At 37.5% G+C, this 24674-nt stretch overlaps 1 protein-coding gene across 1 annotated transcript in view; it reads right to left on the bottom strand.

The window, feature by feature from the left end:
• ARHGAP15 (Rho GTPase activating protein 15) overlaps positions 1 to 24674 on the bottom strand; it is a 379872-nt gene that overhangs the window by 334385 nt on the left and 20813 nt on the right. The window contains exons 3-5 of the mRNA XM_014941116.1: positions 12602 to 12676; positions 8633 to 8694; positions 4593 to 4680 (exon numbers count right to left, since the gene is read on the bottom strand). Coding sequence (XP_014796602.1) covers positions 4593 to 4680; positions 8633 to 8694; positions 12602 to 12676 — 225 coding nt within the window. The remainder of the gene's footprint in view (positions 1 to 4592; positions 4681 to 8632; positions 8695 to 12601; positions 12677 to 24674) is intronic.

Consider the following 24674-nt stretch of genomic DNA (forward strand, 5'->3'; position numbering starts at 1 on the left):
CATGTCCTTCCTGTGTTGAGGACTCCAAAGCTGGACACAGTACTCCAGGTGGGGTCTCACGAGCACAGAGTAGAGGGGCATTCAAATCCATTAGTTTCCAATTTTGAGACCAGGATGTCGTGTGAGACAGTGTCAAACACTTTGCACAAGTCCAGGTAGACAACATCTGTTGCTCTGCCCTTGTCCACCAAGCGTGTAGCAGTATCCTAAAAGGCCACTAAATTTGTCAGGCACGATTTCCTCTGGTGAAACCACGTTGGCTGTGTCCAATCACCTCCTTATTTTCCATGTGCCTTGGCAGAGACTCCAGGAGGATCTGTTCCATAATCTTGCCAGGCACAGACTGGCCCGTAGTTCCCTGATAACCAGGTCTGCAGTTGTGCAGCCAGTCATGAACATGCAACACATCCTGGTCAGAGTGGGTCACCTTGCTTGTTTGGAAAAAATTGCCCAAAAGAACAATTTGAGTCTGAAAATACTTTAACAAAGAAGGGCAGCTTCATTCCATCAGTGGAAAGCCGTAAGAAATTTTGGAAATACACAATGAGATGACAAGAAGAGATTAAAAATTAGACAAAAACACAGATGAAGTTTCTTGATAGTGAAGGCTACTGGGCTACATAATATTTTCCTCAGGAAAACTGCCATGGCATTTCACAGTGAAGTGAGAAAAAACAATGGAAATCCCAGGAAAGTTTTGTAGGAAGGTGGAATAGTGAACTGTATAGGATTTTACCATCTCTAATTTCTATGGTTGTACAAAAAAAATATACAACAGCAGAACTTGGACTCCTCTGTGCACTCAGTGCACACACAATTTAATTTTGTTGTTGTAGCAATCTGGAGTTTGTTTATAGCTTGGATTTTGTAATAAGCAGAAGAAAATTATAAGTATGTGTGTCTGCCTTTCCAGAAAGGATGGGATGGTGTTGGAAAGATGAATGCCCTTCTGCTATGTACAATAATCAACTGGAAAACTTCTCTTTTTGGAGAATTTAGCAATTCTGCCCGTAACGGGATATGAGGCGTCTATGAACTCCATATGAGATTCACGGGTTCAGCATTGTATATGTGAAGCTTCTGATGAAAACTACACGCAAAACCACCCAGATTCATCAAGCCTGAAACCGTCCATCGTGCCCATCAGCCCTTCTCCTGCACCTGGGGGAAGGACAATGGGAAGCCCTGCTTAAATCCAGAGGGAAAATTGCCTAGAAATTAATTCTGGCCTAAACATCGTCCTGTTACATAGTTTGCTTTCCAATTTCTGCATTACCCAGAGACACTGTGAGGGAGAAAGTTAAGGTTACTGGGAAAGCCCGAGCCCTCTGCGTCCTTGCTTTGTGTTCTGCAGTCAGAGCAATTATGTTATATCAGTGTTGTTGGAGGGGGTTATGCTGTAAATTGATACAAGTGTCTGCTACAATGAAATCTTCCTAAACATGAATATGGATTTCAGCAGCATTTTCACTCACTAAATTACTTTGCAGATGGGCTAATAACCTGAGGTTAAAATAACCTCTGTTGAATAAACTATCTCAGGGAATAAACAGACTACTTTTTCTTGGTCAGAAAGACCAACTGATAATAGAATTTAACACTGGTAGGAAAGAATGGAGCTGTGATCCTTTGAGATCACAATGTCCTTAATTTAAAATTAAAAGCAAGCTATACTCATATCAATGCAAAACAAAAAAAAAGTGTATCAAAAGCATGACCACAAATTATCAAGGCAGCATCAAAACACAATGATTTAACTACATGACATGTAAACTTGCATTTTCAGTAATATTTGCCAACAAACTCATTTTCTGAATGTCTCCTCCATGTGCTTTAATTGTTGTGCTCTATTACTAATAAAACTACCAGATACTGTCACTAACTTCATCAGAAAGATCTTAGTCTTCTCCATGCAAATCAATAGGAAAGTTGTTATATATGAGTCCTACATCTGCGATCATACAAAGGAACAACAACAAATTCCTTTTAGCCATTACTAGTTCTTTGTGTTAGAATATTAGAGATTTTGGTAAATATAATTTTAAATCACCTCTAAATGTTTTCCTATCACCAGGAAAAGAGGTATGATTAGGACGTGCTCCCATTTCTCTCTCTCCTGTTGTCTTTACTGTGAAATGTCATTCCTCTGTAATGATACTGTCTTATTCTAAATTTTCACTTCATGTACAGTATTTAAGAATTAATAATTAATGAATTAATATCTTTATAATACAAAGGAACATTAATCTTTTTGTTAAGTCACATCATTTTCCTGATAACAATAAAAATGCTTTGTTATGAGTCATACTGTCGTGAATGAACATTGCCTCTATTACATTATTTAATTAATGGTTGAGCTCCCCTTTTTCCAAAGTAAACTACAGATGGGAAAAAAAAAAAGTAAAATCAGTAAACAAATGATTTCTAATGAAGCCTTTTTTGTATTATTTCCTTTCCACTATCAAAATTATATTTGGTTAAATGGTTTACAAAGGAAATAAGCATTTCATCTGCTTTATCAGATGAGATCAACATGCCGGTTTAGCTTTTTTGATGTGTGAAATTTGGGGTTAGGAAACTGGGTAATAAGATTTTGAATACTGACAACTCTTGTTGTTTTCAAGATTTACCCAATTTGTTTATTCACCATTGCATAGAAGTTATGTGCAATAGACAGAAAATGTAACTTAAACAGCTTTTTCTAACCTAGTGAAAGTTGATTTCACAGCCCCAGTGTTCAGACATAACATGGAATAAAAAAATTTTTAAAAAAGAAAAAAAACTTTTTTTTTTTTCCTTATAATGAGCAAATTCTCAATATGTCTGTGTTCTTCCTAACATAGGGAACAGAATATGGTATCTCACCAACTGTGAGCACTGGGGATGAAGTAGGATCTTCTGGGAAGTCTGTCCCTTTCCCAGAAGATCCTTTCTCATAACACACCTTAATTTTTTAAGTTAAACAGATTGAGATCTGGGCCAGAGGCATATTCTGCAGGCAAGTCTACTTTAGCATCTAAATCCTTAAATAGGCAATGGGAATTTTAACCATGTCTCAGAGCAAAATCAAGTCCCTGTGTGTAGAATTTCCACTGGTCCATTTATCTTCTGGGATTTGGGTGAGTGCTTGCAAAGAGAGATGAGAAGTAGTAGTAGGTAGAAGTGTAAACCAGCTAGCAAATTATAAGATTAGTTCTAGTAAGTTCACCTGCAACATCTTTTTGTTTTAATAACATCTAAATCAACTTCAAGGAAAACATGATTGTGGAAATAAATATTAATTCAAGCTATAGTATTTTCATGGGTTTGGAAAAGTAGTATTTTCCTGCTGTACAGGCACAAACACAAGCAGAAAGTACCAGATTTCATCCTGTACTTGTTCTTATTGTTTGGTCTATTTTTATTTTTCCGTGACCCTCATCTTTCCAAAAAAAAGCAAGGCATGAAAAGGTGTTCTTTAAAGCTGATTTATGGCAGGTGGCATTGATAGATCACAAATATATAGAAGAAAATGTTTGTATCACCTGCCATGGAAAAAAATGGCTTATTGTTTGTGACTCCTGCCAAAGAGAGCACCTTTGTGGCCACCCATCATGCCAATGAGATTTGGCAGGTTTGATCAGGCCTTGAGAGCCTTTCACAACGGGGCTTTGTCAAACCTGTCCCTCCGCTGCCCACAGTGTCACACATTTACCAAATTCCCCCTTTTCCTGCCCGCATTCAGGTTCATAGGCTCAAACTCGGCAGTAACTAGCACTGAAGGGGTACGTGCCGTTATTGCTTGCTCAATGTAGCTGTCACATCTCCGAAGACTAAGATCAGTGGTCTTTCCTTGGGGCACAATAAAAAGGTACTGCAAATTTCACTTTGTAGTAACTACAGGCTACAGAAATTGCATTAACTGCATTAGATGGAGTCATAGAAATATTCAGGAAGGTTAGCGGGATATGGTAGATGTCACATTTATACTATGATAAAAAATCACTTTGCTAACTTATAATGTTTTCTGCTTTGGTAACACCCTATATTAAGGTGCCATTTATAAATAATTTATTATTATTTATTAATGTATAAGCCACTTTATAGGATGGTAGATAACAACTTAAATTCATGTATTAAAGATGCACATACATGGTTTAATACAATTTACGTCTCACAATATCCTTTGCAACAGATTCTCATCGCATCATCTGTTAAGCATTTATTACTAATGCATTTTATAACATACTTTATAATACATTATTTGAGGAAGTAGCTGCATTTAGTGATCATTTTCATAAATAAGAATAAAGCATTTATAAATGGCACCTTAATTTAAAGTGTTACCTTCACATTACTGGATAGTCACTCACCATTTGTCTCACTTTACAATTATTCTCAAAATGCACCTCTTAATAAAGGGCATGCTAAGTCTTACTTCTTCTCATACACTCCATCTGATTAAAAGTTTATCAAGGCATTTTCCTTCAGCTGCTCCCAAACCTTTGAAGGTTGTCAGCTCGCTCCGAATTTGTCTTATGTAAATACCGAAATTTTTATGCTGAAATAACATTTGCAAGGAAGCTGAAGATATTAGATGGTTGATTACCTACCAGGTTGGCCAGTGCCGGCTGCTTGGATTCTTTGTAGAATTCCATTTTCCGAGCTGTGAGGACAATCCATGATGTGGACCAGTTTTTCCTTAACAACAAAATAAAATTTAAAAAAGAAAAAAAATCAGTAAGGCATGCAAGCAGGAGGTAAAAAATGTTCCATCTGTAGACTTGGTTTTTAATTATTTAATGTCAGAGACAAAAATGGTCTAAAGTCAGTATCAGCAGTGCAGTTCCACCAATACTGATGGAGTTGCACCATCCTTATTATACCTAATGTGGCTCAACAAAGCTTGAAGGCTATTTGAGGGCCCAGGGAAGAGCTGTTAAAAACTCTTTTTCCTCTCTCTCCCTTTTCCCCTAATCCATTTGAATTGTCTCTGTTTAGGTATTCCTGTTTAAGTATTCTTAAGTATCTCGAATACACCCAGCTTTTATTCTAGCAAAACCTGGCTTTGTTGAGTTTAAAAGGCTGTTGGTCTTCTTCATTGTGCTCACTTCCAGATCCATCTCAAAGCTCTGCTGCACTCAATATCCCATCAAACTGTACATCAGGCATAACAACAGATGGGTTTTCCATTAACGACTTTCTTATTTAACATGTTTCAGTGGTCAGTTTAAGGAGCTAACCAATACTACCGGTGAAGCCCTAGTGCCACTGGCTTTATCAGAGGAACTTGCACTCACTTCAGAGTGGGCAGGGTCTCACCCAGCACCTTCTAGTGATCATCCCTAAAATATAGCCAACAAGAAGCAACAGTGAAAGAAAGTCACTGCGAAGGAGGTGAATACATTTGGAGAAAGCAGGGCTACATTTTTAATGTCATATTAATGGGGAAAAAAAAATAGAGATACATTGAGAAAGAAACAGTAGGGTTTTAGAGAATTACCTGATCATCACTGGCAAATATTTTCCCACAAAAGGACAGTGTTTGTAATTCACTTTGAAATTTTCAGCTACATTTATAGCTTGTATCCATAGCTAATGTGAACTATTGTCATAGCTGTGGATTGTGCATATTGGCGTTAAGAACAGTTCAACCTCAGCTTATTATTTTCTAAAGTATCTTTAGGAAACCAGTGCTGTAGCTGAGAATCACCATCAAGGTAGTGAACATAAGTTGTCTCTTTGTAAGAACAACTTCAGTTGTCCTTAATTTTCATCTTTTTTTTTTTTCCCCTACTCAAAAGATCTTGTAAGCACACAGGAGAGTAAGTGACCAAGTATGCTGTGTGCCTGTTTAAACAGATTTTCCTGTGAGTTGGATATCCTGGATAAATGTAGATTACCAAAGGATTAAAACCCTTGGGACACAGCTTAGATTCAGTACCCAATTTGCACCAAATGCCTGACATTAGCCATGGAGGGGAACATTTCTGTGTCATGGCCACTTCTACCAGCCAGAATGTCAGCTCCAGCTATTTGTGGGGCACTTTTTTCTACCTGAGAAATATAAATCAGCAATTGCATTTTGAGTTCCCAGATTTGTGTGCAATTTTTTTTAAAAAGTCAAATTTCTGATTAAACTAACTGAGAAGTTTTCCAAGATTTGAAAACATTTCATTTGAACCTGGATCTCATGAAAAAAAAAAATGTAGTCCTATTTATGGTTTTGAAGTAAGAAGCCAACAACAAAGAATTATAAAGTGAATGATAAGTATTTCTTAAGTTATATCAGGTGAGAGGTTTTACCTAAGCTTCATTCTGAATGTTAAGCAGAGAATGCTCTAATTCCATCAGGACAGTCCTATTTATGGTTTTGAAATAAGAAGCCAACAATAAAGAAATATAAAATGAATAAGTATTTCTTAAGCTGTATCAGGTGATGTATCATGTTTTACCTAAGTTTCATTCTGAATTTTAAGCAGAGAATGCTCTAATTCCATCAGGAATAAGAAAATTTAGAGGTTTTGCAAGAGACTATAGGAATTATAGATTCTATGAGAATATAACTGAATTTCATTATATTATCTGCAAGAATTTTTTCCCCCAAGTTTAAATTCCTCAGTTCTTTCATTCTACAGTTGTTTCATTTAAAAATGATATTTTAAAACCAAAACTTCATTACTTTTGTGACCTAAAGATAAAAGGTATATAAACCACACAATATTTCTATCACTTTTTCCATAAAGTCGTCCATCAGTTTTAAAAAAGGAAAAAATATCCTTTAATTTGTACTAGTCTCTATACAGATGGGCACACGTTGTATTCCATGGGATATGCACAGTGACCTAAGGTTTTCAAGCTCTTTAGAAAAGTCTGTTCACAATATTCCAATTATTGCCGTGAGGCACCAAAATATCAGTATGCAAAGAAGACCCAGCTAGAATTAATGAGGATATTGTGTGAATTTGTCTATAGCTACAAGGTTAAATCCATGGCTGAGAGCCGCTGCAAGGTGCAACCCAATTTCTGGGGGCTGCAAAAGGAGGAAAGGCATTTGCATTCTGTCAAACGAACACCTGATGGCAGCACGTTATAGCTGCAGTGGTGCTCACAATCTCGCAGGCTATTTCAAAATGCGAGGCTGTTCAGGGCTATTTATTTCAAAATGCAAGTGGCCGAGCTATGCTGTGCCCACGCTGAGCAGACGCGCAGCGCCAAAGCCACGGAGATGCTCTGTGCACCCCATACACAGGGAAGGTAAAACTCCCTCCTCCTCCTCCTCCCCTGGGCTTGTTCACAGGTAATGCACAGCCGATGCACACTCTGCTGAAGCTTTTGCCAGCACCCAAAATACCAGTTTCTGTTGGCATCCAGCTGCAGCAGGCTTGACCAAGTGTTGACAATGTTCTTGCTTCAAGAGGTTGGAGTAGGTGACCTCCAGACTCCCTCCTCAATGAACATTTCTAGGATGCTCATGGTTTAGCAGTACAAAGGTGTGAGGGGTCTGGAGAATAAGTCTGATGAGGAGAGGCTGAGGGAGCTGGGGTTATTCAGCCTGGAGAAGAGGAGGCTGAGGGGAGACCTTATTGCTCTCTACAACTACCTGAAAGGAGGGTGTAGAGAGATGGGGGTCGGTCTCTTTTCTCAAGTCACAGGCGACAGGACAAGAGGAAATGGCCTCAAGTTACGCCAGGGGAGGTTCAGGCTGGATATTAGGAAAAATTTTTTCACTGAAAGGGTTATCAGGCATTGGAATGGGCTGCCCAGGGAGGTGGTTGAGGCACCATCCCTGGAGGTGTTCAAAAGACGGGTTGATGTAGTGCTGGGAGGTATGGTTTAGTGATGATGCTCCTTGTTATTTGTGTGGGTGTCTATTTTTGTCAGTTAGGTTGATGGTTGGACAAGATGATCTTTAAGGTCCCTTCCAACCTAGAAGATTCTGTGATTCTGTGAACTCGCTACTGGGCTTCTTTCTCCAGGCAGAAATGAAATCACAGAATCATAGAATGATTTAGGTTGAAAGCGACTTTAAAGATGACCCCCCACCATCGGCAGGGACACATACACATGTGAAATGTAATCTTTCACATTACTCTCTGATTCTCATTGGTAGCACACAGTGCCAGTCACATCACTGCTCCTCATTTACAGGCATCTAGATACAGCAAACCATAGCAAATCCTCCCATAAAAAGCAGCATTTATATTCGTGTTATATATATATATATATGTTATTTTCAACACAAACAGTGTTAAGCAAGTAAGTGCTGACCACTTTTGACAATCTTCCCTTGGCATCATCACATGGTAGGCTCCTACATCCCATCCTTGACCCCTCAAGCACACACCTGGCACCTAAAATTTGCCCATGGGAAAATATATTAACGGTTTACTTAGTGCCTTAATGGTGTCCTTTATATGTGTATATATATATATAATATGGAGGCTAACATTGACACATGTTCTTTGCATGCCATGAGCCTGTTAGTTGCTGTCACTTGGTTTCTGGGACTGTAATATGCTGGCTTTAAAAAAAGGCAACCAAAAAAAATGGCAGTTTGGTTATAAGCAGCAATAATAGCTATACATACTTAAACATGCAGCAACTCTGAATTTTGCAACTGATAAGTTCTGTAGCATTCAAATATATATACCTTAATTTCTTGCCACCGTCTGCTATTTTAGCTTTCAGAAGATATCCTTCTTTCTCCACTACCTACAAGAAAAAAAACACCAAACATGTCATAACTATATCATTTATTTAGATGAATGAATCCACTTAGTACACACCTAAGAGTCTGCATCTCTCTAATCTAGTGGGGGGGATATTTTGTCACTAATTCTCAGTCTAGTCACCTATTTTTTTCCCCGATACAACCAGTTGTTTTGAAAATTTGCAAGCAATGTTTAAAGTCAATTAATACACAGAATTAACCTTAAAAATACCCCAATAATATTCTTTTCATTGATTTGGAAGAAATTTATTTTAATGCAAGTGAAGTTTCTAGCTATAAGTAAAAATGAGTAGAAAATATACTAGAAGTAAGTTATGTCAAGGTGTCATTTCATATATTGAGTTTCATTTATAGCTATGAGGAACCTACCATACATCTGTACAAAACTCTTGATTCTTATTTTCTGAAGAGTCATGTTTAAGGGTAACCAACGTCAGAGAAACATCAAATATCTGTATAACAGGAAAAGTTACATTGCCTCTATAGTTGCCATATTTTGCTTTGATTCAGTGCTAAATCAAGTCTCATGCTAAGAGACATCATGCTTTTAAGTGGTGCTGTCTTTTGGATGAGCTCTGGCATGGAGGTGCTCACCCCTCACAGCCCTTAAAAGGTCACACTTCACTGGAGTGCATGCATCTACATCCAGGGAGAACTTTAAGTTTCCAGCTGAACTAAATGATCTCATAGTACGGTGCAGAAAACCAAATTGAGCGGTTCTGTCGATTCTCAACATACAATCTGAAACTGGAGCTGTAAACAAGGGAAAGCACAGCTGTGTTGTGAATTTTCCAAAATACACCCAAAAAGGCAAAGCCCTTAGCCCTTAGCTTTAACCAATACAAAGCAGAAGGTGATGTTAGCAGCCTGATATCACCACCTTGGTAGGTCCCGCACTCTGCTATTGCTGAAACCTGGTCCCTTCTCCATGGTGTCAGGACAGGCTGAGGACTCTGCTGGTGTACACAAGGCTGCAACCCTGGTTTCAGGGTATCAAAGTTGCCTGTGAGTTTTGGGATATCAGAAGTGAGCCCTATGCTTGGTCTTTTGTTTTCATTCCTCCCTCTTAATTTGTGCTCCTCCACATCCCTGCACACACTTTCCCTAACCCAGAAGCCCTCTCAGACTCTTGGTTCTCTACAATCTGCTGAAACATCCCTTGCGCACTTGTGACACACAATTCAGGACAGGGGCGGTTTTGGCTATGTAAATTTATATTCAAATCTCCACATCCACATCCCTGCACACACTTTCCCTAACCCAGAAGTCCTCTCAGACTCTTGGTTCTCTACAATCTGCTGAAACATCCCTTGCGCACTTGTGACACACAATTCAGGACAGGGGCGGTTTTGGCTATGTAAATTTATATTCAAAAATGAAAAACCAAACAAAACAAGATGACTGGTCTTCAGCCAAACCCATTGACCTGCCTTCTCATCACATCTCGTTAGCTAAGGATGTCCCAACAGTGCCATTAATAGGAAAAGAAGCAAAATTGTGATTCAGAGTGGGTCTCTTTTCCCATTCAAACACTACTGAGTCAGTAACTGACCAGGATATTTTAAGTCCACCAGATCTTTATTAAGAATTGTCAGAAGGCTATTTTGTAACAATTTAAATAGAATTTTGCTTTCTGCAAAGGAATTAAACACCAATAAAATATGCTTTAATGTGCAACACAAGGATTTTGAAATCAAACCTATTTGTCATTTTGATTATACAAGATATCATGATATTAACAATGTAATATGTTTAACTTTTTCCTTAGATTTTGTCTGTTTCTGGTATATAGCACATAATGATATATGTACTGTGTACATATCTGCTTGCATCTTTGAAAAGGTCTGTAGGTTTGTGGACAATGATTTAGGTGATGTTCTCAAATACGTACACGAGGATTAGTGTGAGCATTTTCTATAATTTGTACTTATCTCATGCAAATTCCTGTCATGCATATCATTGCCATAGAAAACGCAGAGAGAAAGTATGTAGGGATTATTGTGCAGAGTCATGTCACTATTTATCTAGTGATGGATGGGTGAATTATTAGAGCTAAAATAAGACTTAATCCTCATCTCCACCTACTTTTTTTTTTCTTTTATATCAAACTTATTTTACATCTTTTGATATTTTTCTCCCCCTTCTAACCCTTCATTTTTGTAGCATAAAACTTCTGGTGCTCGGCCAGGGCCGGAGATGCCAAATAACATATGAGAAAGGTTATTCTTTTTAATATTTCTATCCATCTGGAAACAGAAATTGGGAGGAGCATTGGCTAACCATTCAAGCTGTTGATTGCTTCTCTGAATCAGACCCAAAATCTCATGCTTTCAAAGTTTACCAACCACCCTTCCCAAACTGTTATTTTAACTAATCCAAAACTAAAGGCAAATGTGATTTTCAACATCAGATCTGAATCACCTCTGTTCTCACATTTGGGGAAGTTAAAAATTGGATGTGCTTCCAGATGAAAATGTTGCCGCTCAGTCATATTTTCCTTATAATGTCTTGAGCTAGAATATCAAATTCAGTAACAAATGTTGGGAATATAAAATATCCTGATTTAAATTACATAGCTCAGATCGGTCATTTGTTTCAAGTTAAACAGCTCAAAATTAAACAGCTCAAAAATAAAAGATCTTCAGTTAATAGGAGACCACTCCGTGTGAAGCAAAGTAGCTTTCATATATATTGCTTTAATTGACTTATTACAGGTGCTGTCTTTAAAAAAAAAAAATTAACATGATCTTCATTAACTGATAATGTGCAGAGTTTTCTCTGTAATTAGTATAAAGGGCATTTATGGAATTATGAAACAACTTTACCACAAAGACAAATGAAAAGATGACCCCAATATTTTTTATAACCTCTGTTTGAGGTGCTATATTCTCCTTAACATCTGATAATATCTCCTATTTTGTTCTACCTGTTTTTGAGGAAATATTTCCAAGACAGTTAAGGATCAACTTACAATACTTCTGCAAGTGGATGATATTAGATTAAAAAGAATACCAAATATATCCTAATGATATGGTGTGTTGTTTCTGTCTCAATAAATATCATCATTTGTTGTTAAGCTCCTGCCCTTCCTGCACCTTTTCAACATATGGAAGGTTGAGAAAATGACCCCAAACGCCCTGAAGAATTAGCAAAGAAATAAGAATATGGAATTATTATGTGGGGCGGTGTGTTTGGTTTGTGTTTTTTTTCTTTTTAGAAGAATATTAAAGATTATATATGTGTAAATACTTGAGTTTCTAAACAATAATAAAGAAAGTTTCATAAGCCAACAGTATTAGAAACTATACGGAAAAGTAATTACCATAATATCACATACAGGTTCTATAATTTTCCTAATTAGAAGAATTCAAAGCTTCTGATCCTACCTAATCCTGAAAAGTTTGTGTAGATAAAAGTACCACTGATACCAACATTTCTTTCATAAATCTGTATTTGAATATTCATTTTCTTTTAATAGAAAAGCTTCTATGCTTCTCATTCCCCCTAGATTCTTTTAATGTCAATGAAATTTTGTTAAATTTCATGATCACTTTTACTTATAAAAATTGATATTAATATTAGAACTACCTTAATATGGCAAAAGACGGGACAAAGACACATTCACATTCCTTTATACCAAGTATTAATATGGATGAAACATCAGTCCAATACAACAGAATTAACAGCAAAGTCAAGTTATATAAATTGCTTTGTATCTTCTAAAATTATTCTTTTTTATTGATTAATTGAAGTTCCTTGAATCCCTTAATATCTTGAGGCATCCAAAGCCTCATGTATTTATTCTTTAGTAAAGCACGTGTAAGATTTACATTATAAACATTTAAAATAACAAGAGTGATTTATCAGTTCTATAGAGCAATAGCTTACCGTGTGGTCCTGTGTAGTAATGATGTCTGCAAGTGTTAAATTGTGTTGGGAATGATTTCTTCTATGACGATTTACCTAAAAAAAAAAAAAGAAATAAATTCAGGGACTGAAATTCAGAGAGGATTCAAATACAGGCAGGTTAAGATGGACCAACAAATTTAATTACTGAGCATTCACAGCATGCATTGGATGGAGATTTGGAAACCTGGTTTCTTTCAGTAGTGCAAACCGGAACGTTAAACATCTCTGGGATAAATGTGTTTCTTTGTGATGTCACATTGGCAAATTTACCTAACAATTAACCAACTGATAAAAATAATTTTAAATGTTGACTTTTCCATCAGGAATCTACAAAAATTGCTTAACTGATTAGGTGGACTTAAACCCATTTTACAGAAATGGGAAAGATGCCAATTATAACCTCTAGACCACTAAGCAAGTCAATGAAGAAACTGGGAAATAATTGGGATCAAGGATATAATGCATCTGGTACATTTAAACTGCTTTAAAGGCTATTTCTAAAATCTCCATGACTGGAAGGCTACAGCAATACCAGACTCCGATTCTAAAACTGTTCCCAAGTAATGAGTCCTTCACTCATCCAGTTCCCTCTTTTCTAGGAGGAAGCTAGTACAACCATCTGTGGCTTAACTCTGGACAATTATTGGATTATACCAGAAATTAAGATAAAATAAAAGTTTCATCAGGAATCAAGAATTTGGCAGAGCTCAATAGCCTTTTACTTCCTTACAAATCTACAGTAAAGAACAGGTCACCCAAAAGTGTTTGTGTGTGTGTATACGGATACATTAAAAACTTTTACTGTTTAAATTCAATGTCAGTCAATAATAATATAACTTGGAGTTATGATCCTGTAAAATTCAGTGATTATCTCCTCTTTTAACTGAAGCCAAAAAGCAAACAACAAAATATAGTCTCAACTAGTTCTCACTGTATTCATCATCATGCATTCTCTTTTTCCCTATTAAAACAGAGTTAACAAAAAGTCATAATGTATTCTGTTTATATTCAAGTGTCTGAATATAGAAAATGTTCTTAATTAATCCAGAGGGCCACGCTCAAAAAACAGTTAAACATATTATGATCCCATATTTTTTCTCCACACATTGCTTTCATGTTTATTTGTAAGCACTAACATTTTTAAGCCTTGAAATCTATATCCTAGATATTGCTCCACTCTCCTAGTCAGAGCTAATGAGCTTAATGAATTACCAGTTCTAAATTTAATACAAACATTTCAAAGAAAGAGATAAAACATTCTTCACAATTCAAAAGTTTCTCTGACCTATTTATGAAGAATATCACTTAACAATTTCATTAAGGGTGAGTAACAGCTGGTGACATGGCTGTGTCCTAAAGTGTTTTTCTCTCTTAATATTCTGCATCTTAAGCAATCGAGCTTTCATAAGAAATACTTTAGTTAGTGGCAGGCCCTCCTTTGGGGAGAAAAAAAATGTCAGACCACATTTTCTGTATTTTGCAATCTTGTTTTCAGGAGTGTCATGTTCCTGTTTTATTAGCATGTAGAGTAAACAAGAATGATTTGCTGATGCTATTGAGAGAACTTCTAAGATTACAGTCTTTCTATTTAGATTTTGGATGCAAATTAATATTAATGCAGGCAGAGGCTTGTATATAAATTCAAAATAAATTAATTCCATTTATCTTTTTCTTTATCTTTACTGTTCAACAGCTCTGAAGGTTCTATAGTGCTCAAGACATATAGCCAGACTATTCAGGTCTGGATCATAGAAAGTCTTTCTTACCCTGATCCCCCATTCTAATTATTCTTTAACATACAACAGAGCATATTGCCCAGTGATGCTTTCTAAAATATATTCTTCCCTCATCCAAATTAAATAACAAGACACACCACCACTCCACAGTATCTATTTTAACATTCAGCTGCTCTCTCCAGGAATCATACGTGTCTGTTGGGGGCCCTATATGCAACTTTGTGAAGTGTACAGCGCCGATCAGAGCTTTCGGGCTGGTCTTTGGTTCAGCGATCAGAGCATTAGCAAAAGAAATGCTCACATTTGATATATGCTAAAAAGAATGTGTCAGAAGCACTAAATCCATCCACAGCCAAACAAAGAAAGGAGGTAGTAAAAAATACTATTTTAGTATTAGTGGTAGTGTAATAAAAAGACAACAGTAAGATTTCCAGGAAGTATCAAAAGCGAAAAAAAAAAATTAAATTCCAGTTACAGATGATATCAAAACCTCTTTGCTGTATGCAAAGCAGAAATACTAAGGAAAACTGCATGCGTAGAAGAAGAAAGAATAGACCTACCTGAGTATTTAATGTGATACTTTTGCTAAAAAAAAGCTTCTCTTATAGGACAAAAATAAAAGAAATTACACTTCTTCATAGCCTAGCAATGAGCAATCTCATGCAAGAAAGTCCTGAAGCTCCAAAACCTGAATCTAGTTACAGAAATACAATCAAAATCCACAACTATGTAAGCCAAGATCAAGCTCTTCTGGAAAAACACCCCAAATATTTGGCTTACAAATGGAATTAATGGAAACTTCAACAAAAATCTTACTCATTTCTACCAGCCTCTTGGTTTAGGAATGGAACTATTTTAAAACCAAATCAAAAGAGCTTGAAAAAAATGTCAAAAACAACAAAGGCAATATATTATTTCATGAGACTGATTTTATAGAATTCCAGTAGGCCTTACACAAAGTTGGTCTTAACTATATTTTACAAATAACTGCTGAATGAGTTAGTCATACCACTTCCTTTACAGTACGTTCAGTTCAGTGTTCTCAGCAGGAGAAATGGGTGACAGTAGTCAATATACTCATCTTTCAACATACTCACAATACTAAAATATTTAAAGGGAGGTGAAGCTCAATTATTTTCATTCAGTTCTTAACACAGCATAAAAGGAGATGTTTTGAGATTATTTTTTTTCTCTATTGCTCCATTCGATTACCCTAATAAACTGAAGAAAACTCTAAATAATATCTGTCACAAGTCCTCTACCTCACCTCCCAGGGTATGATGAAAGACAGAGATTTACAGGAGAAGTTCGTGAGCTCCCTTTTTGGGAAAGGCAGCTTATCAGCAGTTTTCTGATTTGATGAACATTCTTCAGTCAGCAACAATGTCACCTGCAGCATTAAAAATCCACTCTGTGAGCGCTTGCAAGTCTGTGGGCAAGTCTGGTTTTATTAAATTCAGCCTCAGCAGCCCCCCCCTTTCCCTTAGCTAAAGGGTATCCATCTCCTACCAGAGTTATTCCAGCATCTAAGCACTAATCCGTCATCATCCTTTCTACAAAGGCAAAGCCTCCATTACATATGCCTGGTATCCCAGCGTGAAGGGACAACCATCTGACAACTGCTGTTTTAACATTGATGAAGTAAAATACAATAACCTGATGTTTAATTTCATTTCTTTCTGTGTTCCCATTTGTTCTTTAAATTCTCCCTCTTTTTGTGGGAATTCATCATGACTAACTCATTGCTAGTCTCTTCAAATAGCGTGGCGTTGATTTAAAAAGAGACTTGGAGGACTGATTTGGATTTTATTTCCCATTACAAGCATATTTCTGACCTAATTCATCTAGTCAACACAAAGAAGCATACTTCTTTTTTATTTCAACCAAACCTAAAATAACCAAGTAGCATTTCTCAAAAGGCCCAGACAGGCTGCTCTAGTGCAAAGTACAGAAAATTATTTCCTGAAACATCGTTCTTAATGCACTTGCGTCCCTAAATAACAAATAATTGTAAGATATTTCTAAGTGGTTTCCAAGATAATCAAGTTATTCACCACAAGTTATTTACCCAGAAAAGTCACCTATAAGTAGCCTGGGAAACCCATAGTTTGTTCAAACAAGCAGCACCTGGTGAAGCAGAGCTTTGATTAGGATGAGAAACCCTGGGACAACGTCTACCTGCTGTTTTTTTCCATCAATCACTGTACTGCTCCACCAAGGAGAAGGTTCTCATAGAGGTTTTGTTAGATTTCTACCAAAAATATTGTCACGCTGTTCATGCTTTGACCTTTCTTTTTCGGGGTCTAACTATTGTTTTATTTCATCCTATCCACACTGCAACCATGTATGTGGGGATTCCTTTATTAACTCCCAAAAGAGAGAGAAAGCCCCTACTGTTGGACCCCTACTACCGCATGTTGCTCCAGTCTGGACCTGATCCAGCAAAGCACTCTGCAATGGGCTTAAGTGTTTTTCTGGGTCAGGGCCAGAACACTCCATTCTTTACAGGATCGAACTTACTGGTGGCAGCTTGAAAGTTTGCAATAAAAGTACAAACTAGTCACATAAACTTCTGTGAAAATCATTCCCTCAAGGGAGAAGGAGGGGTGACACCTGATTTAGTGATGTCTGTGATCATTTCGTTTCCAGTCACTCCCATGCTGCAGTGACAGCTCTTAATTACTTAGATAAACTTAACAAAAATGTAACGTAGCATTTCTTAATGGCCCCATTCCGTGAAAGACACCTATGCGGTGGCAAGAGAAAGGAAAATCCTGTAACTTTTCACTCACTGCCATGCTCGAAGTGATTTGGTTTGTTTTAAAGATCTGATCTTAGGCAGTATGGCAAGTCCATCATTATCTACAGAAATTATTTGGAAACAGCCCTACTATGATATGGTTTCTCTCTTGCTGTGAAAGGCATTGAGAAAATCCCAGAGGGTTCCCCACTTGCAGATGCTCTTTTGTCATCTGTCAAGAAACCATGGGAGCAGCCCCCTTCTCCTTGGACTTGTTGCTGCCAATGCTCTTGGTGTATTAGAGCTCTGGAATGGCTCAGCAGAAGACCCCATTTAGGGCCAGGGAATCCACCCTGTGTCCCAAAAGGTTACTTTCTCACAGCTGTGGCCATCTCCTGGCTTGCTCTGAGGGCTTCCTAACACCGTCCTACAGAGGGTTACAACAGACCCACATGGATGTTTTCCTGTCCTTGCTTGTCCCAAATAGATTTCTTCAAAAGAAAAGGTAATGGAGAATATCAGGCAGCATAATGTGACATTAGGTCTCTCTGCTTTTTTCCCCTCAGGCTTGAGGAGCTCGGGGGGAGAGAGAGAGAGAGAGAGAGAGAGAGAGAGGCACGAAGTGCAGTTTCAGTCCTGCCCCCACCAGCCCACGATTGCTCCTCACCCTCCCTCCCCATCCCCAGGCCCCCGAAAACTCATTACTGCGCAGGTGACCAAACGCTTTGCTGGGGAATAGGAACTTGCATGGATGGAGCTTTTGTGCGCTGGCTACAGACCAGATAATCTCTCTATGCATCATTTAATAAGACAACCACTTCACAGTCCTTACAGGCTTGAGTTTGTTACATATGACATGCTCTCAGCAGAGTCTGCGGACTGAAGTCTTGGGGGAAAGAAAAAAAAAAAAAAAAAAAAAAAAAAAGAAAGAAAGCAATATTGTGTAGCATTCCCCCTGCATGTCTCCCTTTGAGCACACTGCCCTCCATATTCAGTTCAGATCTCCAGAGCCTGTGAAAATAATGATAATGGTTTTACTTCCTTTGCTTCCCTTGACCTCTTGCTCCCTTATAAATCAGAATCCTATAGACCTTTCCCACAGTGCGAGGGCCCTCCTTTGTATTCCAGCCTGTGAAGGTAGGTATTTTATATCAAGGCAGTTTAATCAGCTGGGCGTGCTCTCTGGCTTCAGAACTTGCTGTAGATGAGCACCACGGTGCTTTTACTGCGAGAGTATCTCGATTTATTCAGCCTCTTCATTCATGAAATAAAAGCCAAATAATTACCCAGATCCTAGTCTAAATTTCAGCCAGTGTTGAGATGAACTGATTCTCTGTGGTCAGAGAAAAAATAACGGTGAGTTTGATTACAAAGCATGGCCTGTTTGGAACTCTGTCACCTTCTTTCCCAAAATTGTTGGATGCAAATTTGGGGTACCCAGTTTAGGCTAATATTTTAACTCCAAGTGTAAGCCTGCATCAGGCATGAGCTACTTTTTTCCATTAATGGCTTGCTGTTTCCCAGGAGCAGATTTTCCCTAGAGTGGGAGCCCTTTTGTTCCTCTGGGGTGATGCAAATTTGGGGTACCCAGTTTAGGTTAATATTTTAACTCCAAGCGTAAGCCTGCATCAGGCATGAGCTACTTTTTTCCATTAATGGCTTGCTGTTTCCCAGGAGCAGATTTTCCCTAGAGTGGGAGCCCTTTTGTTCCTCTCGAGCTACGCAAATGAACTTTGAAATTTGTCCAATTGATCCTTGCTTTGAGGGAGTCCCAGCTGATGTAGTTGGCTTCATTTTTAGCCTTTTCAGGAGTAGGAGATCTGCCAAAACCATATGTAGGAGAGGAGACAGCTACAAAAGGTTCTTACCACCCATATGAGTTCAAGAAATCCTAAGGCTGCTCTACATTTGACTGCAGGTTGCTCGGATTCACGTACCTGGGGATCAAACTGCCACAAAGGGACCAACAGCTGCGTTGCCACTAATCCTCAGGATTTCCAATTGGAAATCAAACTGCAACCTGGTCTCAAAGCTTCAATATGCTTTAATTGTACTCAGTACAATCCTCATTGATTCAAGAAAAGAACAAAGTGAGACTTTTTATACATTTCTACTAACCTTCTCTGTTACAGCCTGTAATAGGTAACAAAATACAGCAACGTGCACCCTGTGACAGTATCCACCTAGCCATACATAAAAATGCATATTATAAAATAAAATATATTGATAAGTTTCCTACTCAGATTTTTCTATTCATCATGCAGTTGCTACTTTCGGTTCACCATGATATTAGAATATATTAATCTCAAGTATTGCAGGTGCTTTGGTAAAATACAGATGAGTAGTGCACCAATGACGGAGGAAATACGGAGTAAAACCAGCAGGAACAAAAACGCAGTAGACATCAGTATTTCACTGTTCTTTGCCTCTGACATCTACATCTGCAAAAATGTGTTCTTTGATGTTATGTCTATAGAAGGTAAAAATTAAAGTTAATACAGACAGAGAGTTATGATAAATTATCTTTTCATGTCCCCCTTGGATCTTAGACAAATAAAGACAATAAATGTGAGAACTCAGCTATGACAGCAAACTGTGTCAGCAACTCTGACCTGAAATTACACCCCAGAATAGTATTCTCAGAGTAACGGGCAAGGAAAAAAAAAAAAAAAAAAAAAAATCATTAAAACTTAGTAAGTAAATGTGCAAAAAAATTGCCTTTACAAAATCACATCTAGCACATACACTGCAATCAAAATGCACTCAAAAGCTCGGTCTCTCCTGAAAGGACTGTCTTAACAGAAAAAGCGTAATTAGCATTGATGTCACACTCCTGCAAGTCATCAGTTACTCTGTACCATATAAATACCCTTGTATAAAATATTATTAATATTCCTAGACAAATGCTCGGTCCTCTCTAATGGACTCTACGTTTATCCTGCCTACTTAATTCTTTCTTTCAGATTTAAACAAGCCAAAAACTCACCTTATGCTACTGCAGAAGCAATTTTTATTTTTGAAGGTTAATCCAACTCAGCAGGATTTAGGGATGGCACTTTTGCTTGGTCGTAGGCATGTTGGCTCAGGCCAGACAGCTGTTTGGACATTCTCCACTGGGAATCTTGCCCTCAACACCCACAGTTGATGCACATACATGGTCTACTGGCTGCCTACTTCCATGCCCATCTGTTCAGATGGCATGGTGCCCACTCACAAGTTCGCTGGATCCTTGCCCTTAGTGTGTAGATGCCAGGCAATGATGGGCTTAGATGGGCAGCCTGCAAAATACTGAAAGTGATCATTTTTTTTTCCTGTAGGAAGTCCTTCCTCTGCAATAGCACTGAAGCATGGACACCACATGCTACCCTACACTTAATAACACCTGTGGACATATATGTGCCAGAAATACAAAGAGAGGGGGGGATAAATAAAAAATGGAATGACAAAAAAAAAAATTGCAAGGATTCCTGTGTAAAGGAGGGGGGGAAAAATAAAAAATGGAATGATAAAAAAAAAAAAATTGCAAGGATTCCTGTGTAAGAATATGCTCTACGTTGTCAACAGCAGTGGAGGGATACCCTGGTTAACTTGAAACAAACTGGCTTAAGCATCAGAGCAGCACGGCCGTGGCCACACGAACTGAGGCACAGCCTGGTTCATCCTGCTTCTGAGACCCAACTTAGCTTCAAACTACCTTGGGCACCGTGCATCAGTCACTGGCCATAACGTATAAAAATTGAAGGCAGATCATGCCGAAACCAGGGTGAACCAAATCCAGACCTATCTAAAACTGTTTGCCTTCAATGCATATTCCATATATACCATACCGAAGAAAATATTCTATGGTAAACTATGGCACGGGTAAAGGTAGATAACAAAAAATGTCATTTTAACAAAGATCAATTTTAATTGTGGCATTGTCCTTTGAAATAATAACTGAGAAAACCCTACTTAGGAACAAGAGATTCTTTTTACAAAAAATTGTAAAGAAGAAGAAAAGCTTCTCTATTTTTATTTTTTTTTTATAAGTCTAAAGGTCAAGCTTATTGCAGATATTTTAGGACAAAGCAGGGGTTTTTATAAGTCTAAAGGTCAACCTTATTGCAGATATTTTAGGACAAAGCAGGGATGTTAAAATTAAAATCTAGGGTTTTTTCCAAATCTAGTTTGATTAACAGCAAATCAACATATAGTAATAATGTTACTACTTTAAATAATAAGCTACTTCAGAAATTAATATTCTGTAAATTATTCCAAAATAATATATTTTATTAACATTTTAATTGAAATTATTTGAACATATTTACATGTTCATATAATTCCCATGGTATTTTTACAGACAGTTCCTAGTTCTTTAGCTGTCCTTCATACACTGTACAGGAATCATTAGAATAGTTACCTATTATAGTATCTGCTCTTTGATTAAATGACTGAAACTTTTAAAAGGAGGGAGAGGAAAATCAAAGGGATCTCTACAGCAGAGAGTATTTCCAATGGAACCTTCCAGGACTTCTCCTTTCTGCCAAAACCCTGGTGAACAAACTATCATACTTACAAACACTCATGGAAAGTTAACAAAATGTGCTGCAAATACACATGAAACAGTCTCAAAATTATTCTAACAAGTGTTTTTCTCTTTTTTCTCCCCCTTCTCCTTGCAGAGCACACCCCAATACTACTCTAATGATTATAGATGCTTGCTAGCAGGCTGAAAAGAGATATAAATGCTACGGCATGGCTGGATCTGCAACTTGGCTTGGGGCTCTCATCTACTCAGCAGTGGAAGCCTCTGCTCGAAGGCACATTTAAGCTGCATCTAACTTAGTGTTTACTCTGGGGTGACTGGATTTGAGCGCACTGTCCCTACCCTAGAGAATTGTTTGCTGCACAGAGACATCAGTCTTGTCTTTGAGCATGCTCCGCCGAATCACTCATGTGTGACTACTTGATCTGTTTTGGTCTGGACATATTGTCAAATCGTTGTGTCCAAGTTTCGCAGGAGCAATGCCGAAAAAGTCCTGGCTCCAGAATGAAATTAGATTTATAAGGAACACAAGCCAAAAAACTCTCTATGAACACCCAGCGACAAAAATCAAAGAACCTGAATAAAAACTGTTTTGCTCTGACTTCCAAGCTTAGTTCAGCTTCTTTAATCTGAAGGGAAAAAAGCCCAAACACTAACACTACCTCTTTTCTAACTTTTAGGTTGCTGATTCCAGGCGAGGTAAAACACTGGCTTTTACAACGGAAAGTCCTTTGTTTTTGTCAGTAGAGGAATTTTCACAAAGTACATTTTTAATGTGATTGGAAGGAACATCTTCTAACACAGGTCACGGCTGAAAACCCCATAGCTAAATCTTATTAAAAACTATTCAGAGATCAAAATTAGAGACTATAATACAGAACCACTTGGATACCTGTCAGATTGATAATATCTAGATGGCTATCTAACTTGCCACCTGCTCCCCCTTCCCTTTGTACTAATACCCTGAGTAAGCTTGTGAATTCTTTTTTTTCCATCCCTGTTGGCTCATATTAGTCTCTCATATCATGACCTGTAATCTCTTAAAAAAAAAAAAATAATAAAATTCACTATTGCTTAGTAACATCATTCAGAGAATCAAAGTGCATATACAGCAGAAGAAAGAACGAAGCAAAGTTTTCACACAGATTTTCTCAGGTGCCATTATAAATGTTAGCATGAAAGAAATTGAGTAACAAGATAACAACTGATCTATTTCAAGTAGCTTTTTAAGCAAATGGATGGCTTTGCAAAGGTCAATTAGCAGGATGACTCCTTCCTGTTTTATTTGACATCACGATAGTTAGCTAGGAAAAGAATCAAAATATTTAAAAGCTCAACTTTTCTTCACTCTTCCTTTGAGATTTCTCAGTTTTATATTTAAATCACAACCTTGCAGCAAATCAGGTAGTACAGCATTGATTGCTAATACTGTTACCCAGCTCTGGGATTCTCTACTTGCACTTTGCCTTCATCACACACAAAATTAATATCCTAACACTTTTACCAAAAGATGCTGACACATGAAAAGTACAGTAATGCAAAGGTTAGAGTTTGTTTGGGTGTTTTTTTAAATACTAAAATGAATTCTTCAAATCTGTATTGGGCTTCAGGGTTCTTGAGTTGATTCTTTGTCACACAGGTTAAAAAGAAAAAGAAAAGGAAGAGTCATAGAATCAATGTCATCCATTTGTGTCTTGGCAAAGGAAGAACTACATCTGCAAAATGCTATTGTCCATATTGCTCTAAGTAGAATTTTATTATTTGCCTTTACTAGACAAAGACACTCCCTTTTTTGCTCAGTCCACAAATTGGTCCACATACTGAAGACAACGTGTAGGAGATGGAAGTGCATATTTCTGATCCAAGCACACTGAATCTCCTGCTTTTACTCTTGTGGCATTGCACTGAGAGCAAACCACATAATATTAATACAGTGGATAAAGAAAAGAGGAAATGGAATTATGCTGTTTGAAACCTCTGAAGTGTCTAGACAGACTGAAAATTGCCCCAATTTCATTTTCCTCGTTCTGTTATGATAGAGAAGTCTCCTACCTTACATATAATAGAAAAGCCTCAACAAAACAAGAATCATCACTGCCATCCTAAATGTGGGCAGTGTATAAAAACAGCACTTACTTCAGGTATGCTGTCAGAGAAGTCATTATCCTTATAAAAAAAAAACAAACACAAATAAATAAATATATAAAATAATTTAAAAAAACAACCTAACCAACCACAACACACAGCACCTCAAGAAAACAAGCCAAATGTAATTAGAAGCTTTGCTGATACATTAAAACACAACTTTGACCATTTATTTCAGGGCATATATACCATGCAGTTTATACATATATACCATGCCGTCAGCAAAGTCAGAAATACACATTATGTAATGGAAGGAAAAAGGCTTTGACTTATCACTTGTGTGCTGGATTTCTTTCTCTTTCGTTCCCAGTTCAATGAAGGCTTTCAAATAGCACCTGCCACTGTATCTCTTTGCTTCTCCACCCCTTGACATGGATGAGGAATCAAGACGCCAGTGTTTATAGAAATGTTTATATAAATATTTTATCCAAACTATGCTGGACTTTGCCTCAGAAATTTCTGTTTGATATCTCCCTGGAAGGGATCCATTTCTTATTTGAAGGCATGAAAAAATGATGAATTTACCAATTCTCTTGGTAGTTTCCCACTAGTCTTTGCAAAATGTACTGTAACTCTCATTTTATTTTGGGGGGCTTCCAACTTCCAGACGTTTCATCTTGTATTGCCTTTTTCTGCTACATTAAAGAACTGCTTGGTGCCCAATGTTGTCCCTTAATGTAGGTAAGTATGAAATCAATTGCCTTTCAATTTCTTTCAGATAATTTAAACATGCTGAGGTCTGTAAGTCCTTCATAGGCAAGACAATTTTCCAAACCTCCAATGCTCTTTTTTTTCCTGCCTCTTCCTTGCATAATCTTTGTTATTTTAATATCACTATTCTAGTTTCCTTTTCATCAGTGCCACTGACAGACATGAACGTTTGCTGTCTCTCTCCTTCATTATCAC

Source organism: Calidris pugnax, unplaced genomic scaffold (genome assembly GCF_001431845.1).
Source record: "Calidris pugnax isolate Ruff unplaced genomic scaffold, ASM143184v1 scaffold60, whole genome shotgun sequence".
In the NCBI taxonomy this organism is placed as follows: Eukaryota; Metazoa; Chordata; class Aves; order Charadriiformes; family Scolopacidae; genus Calidris; species Calidris pugnax.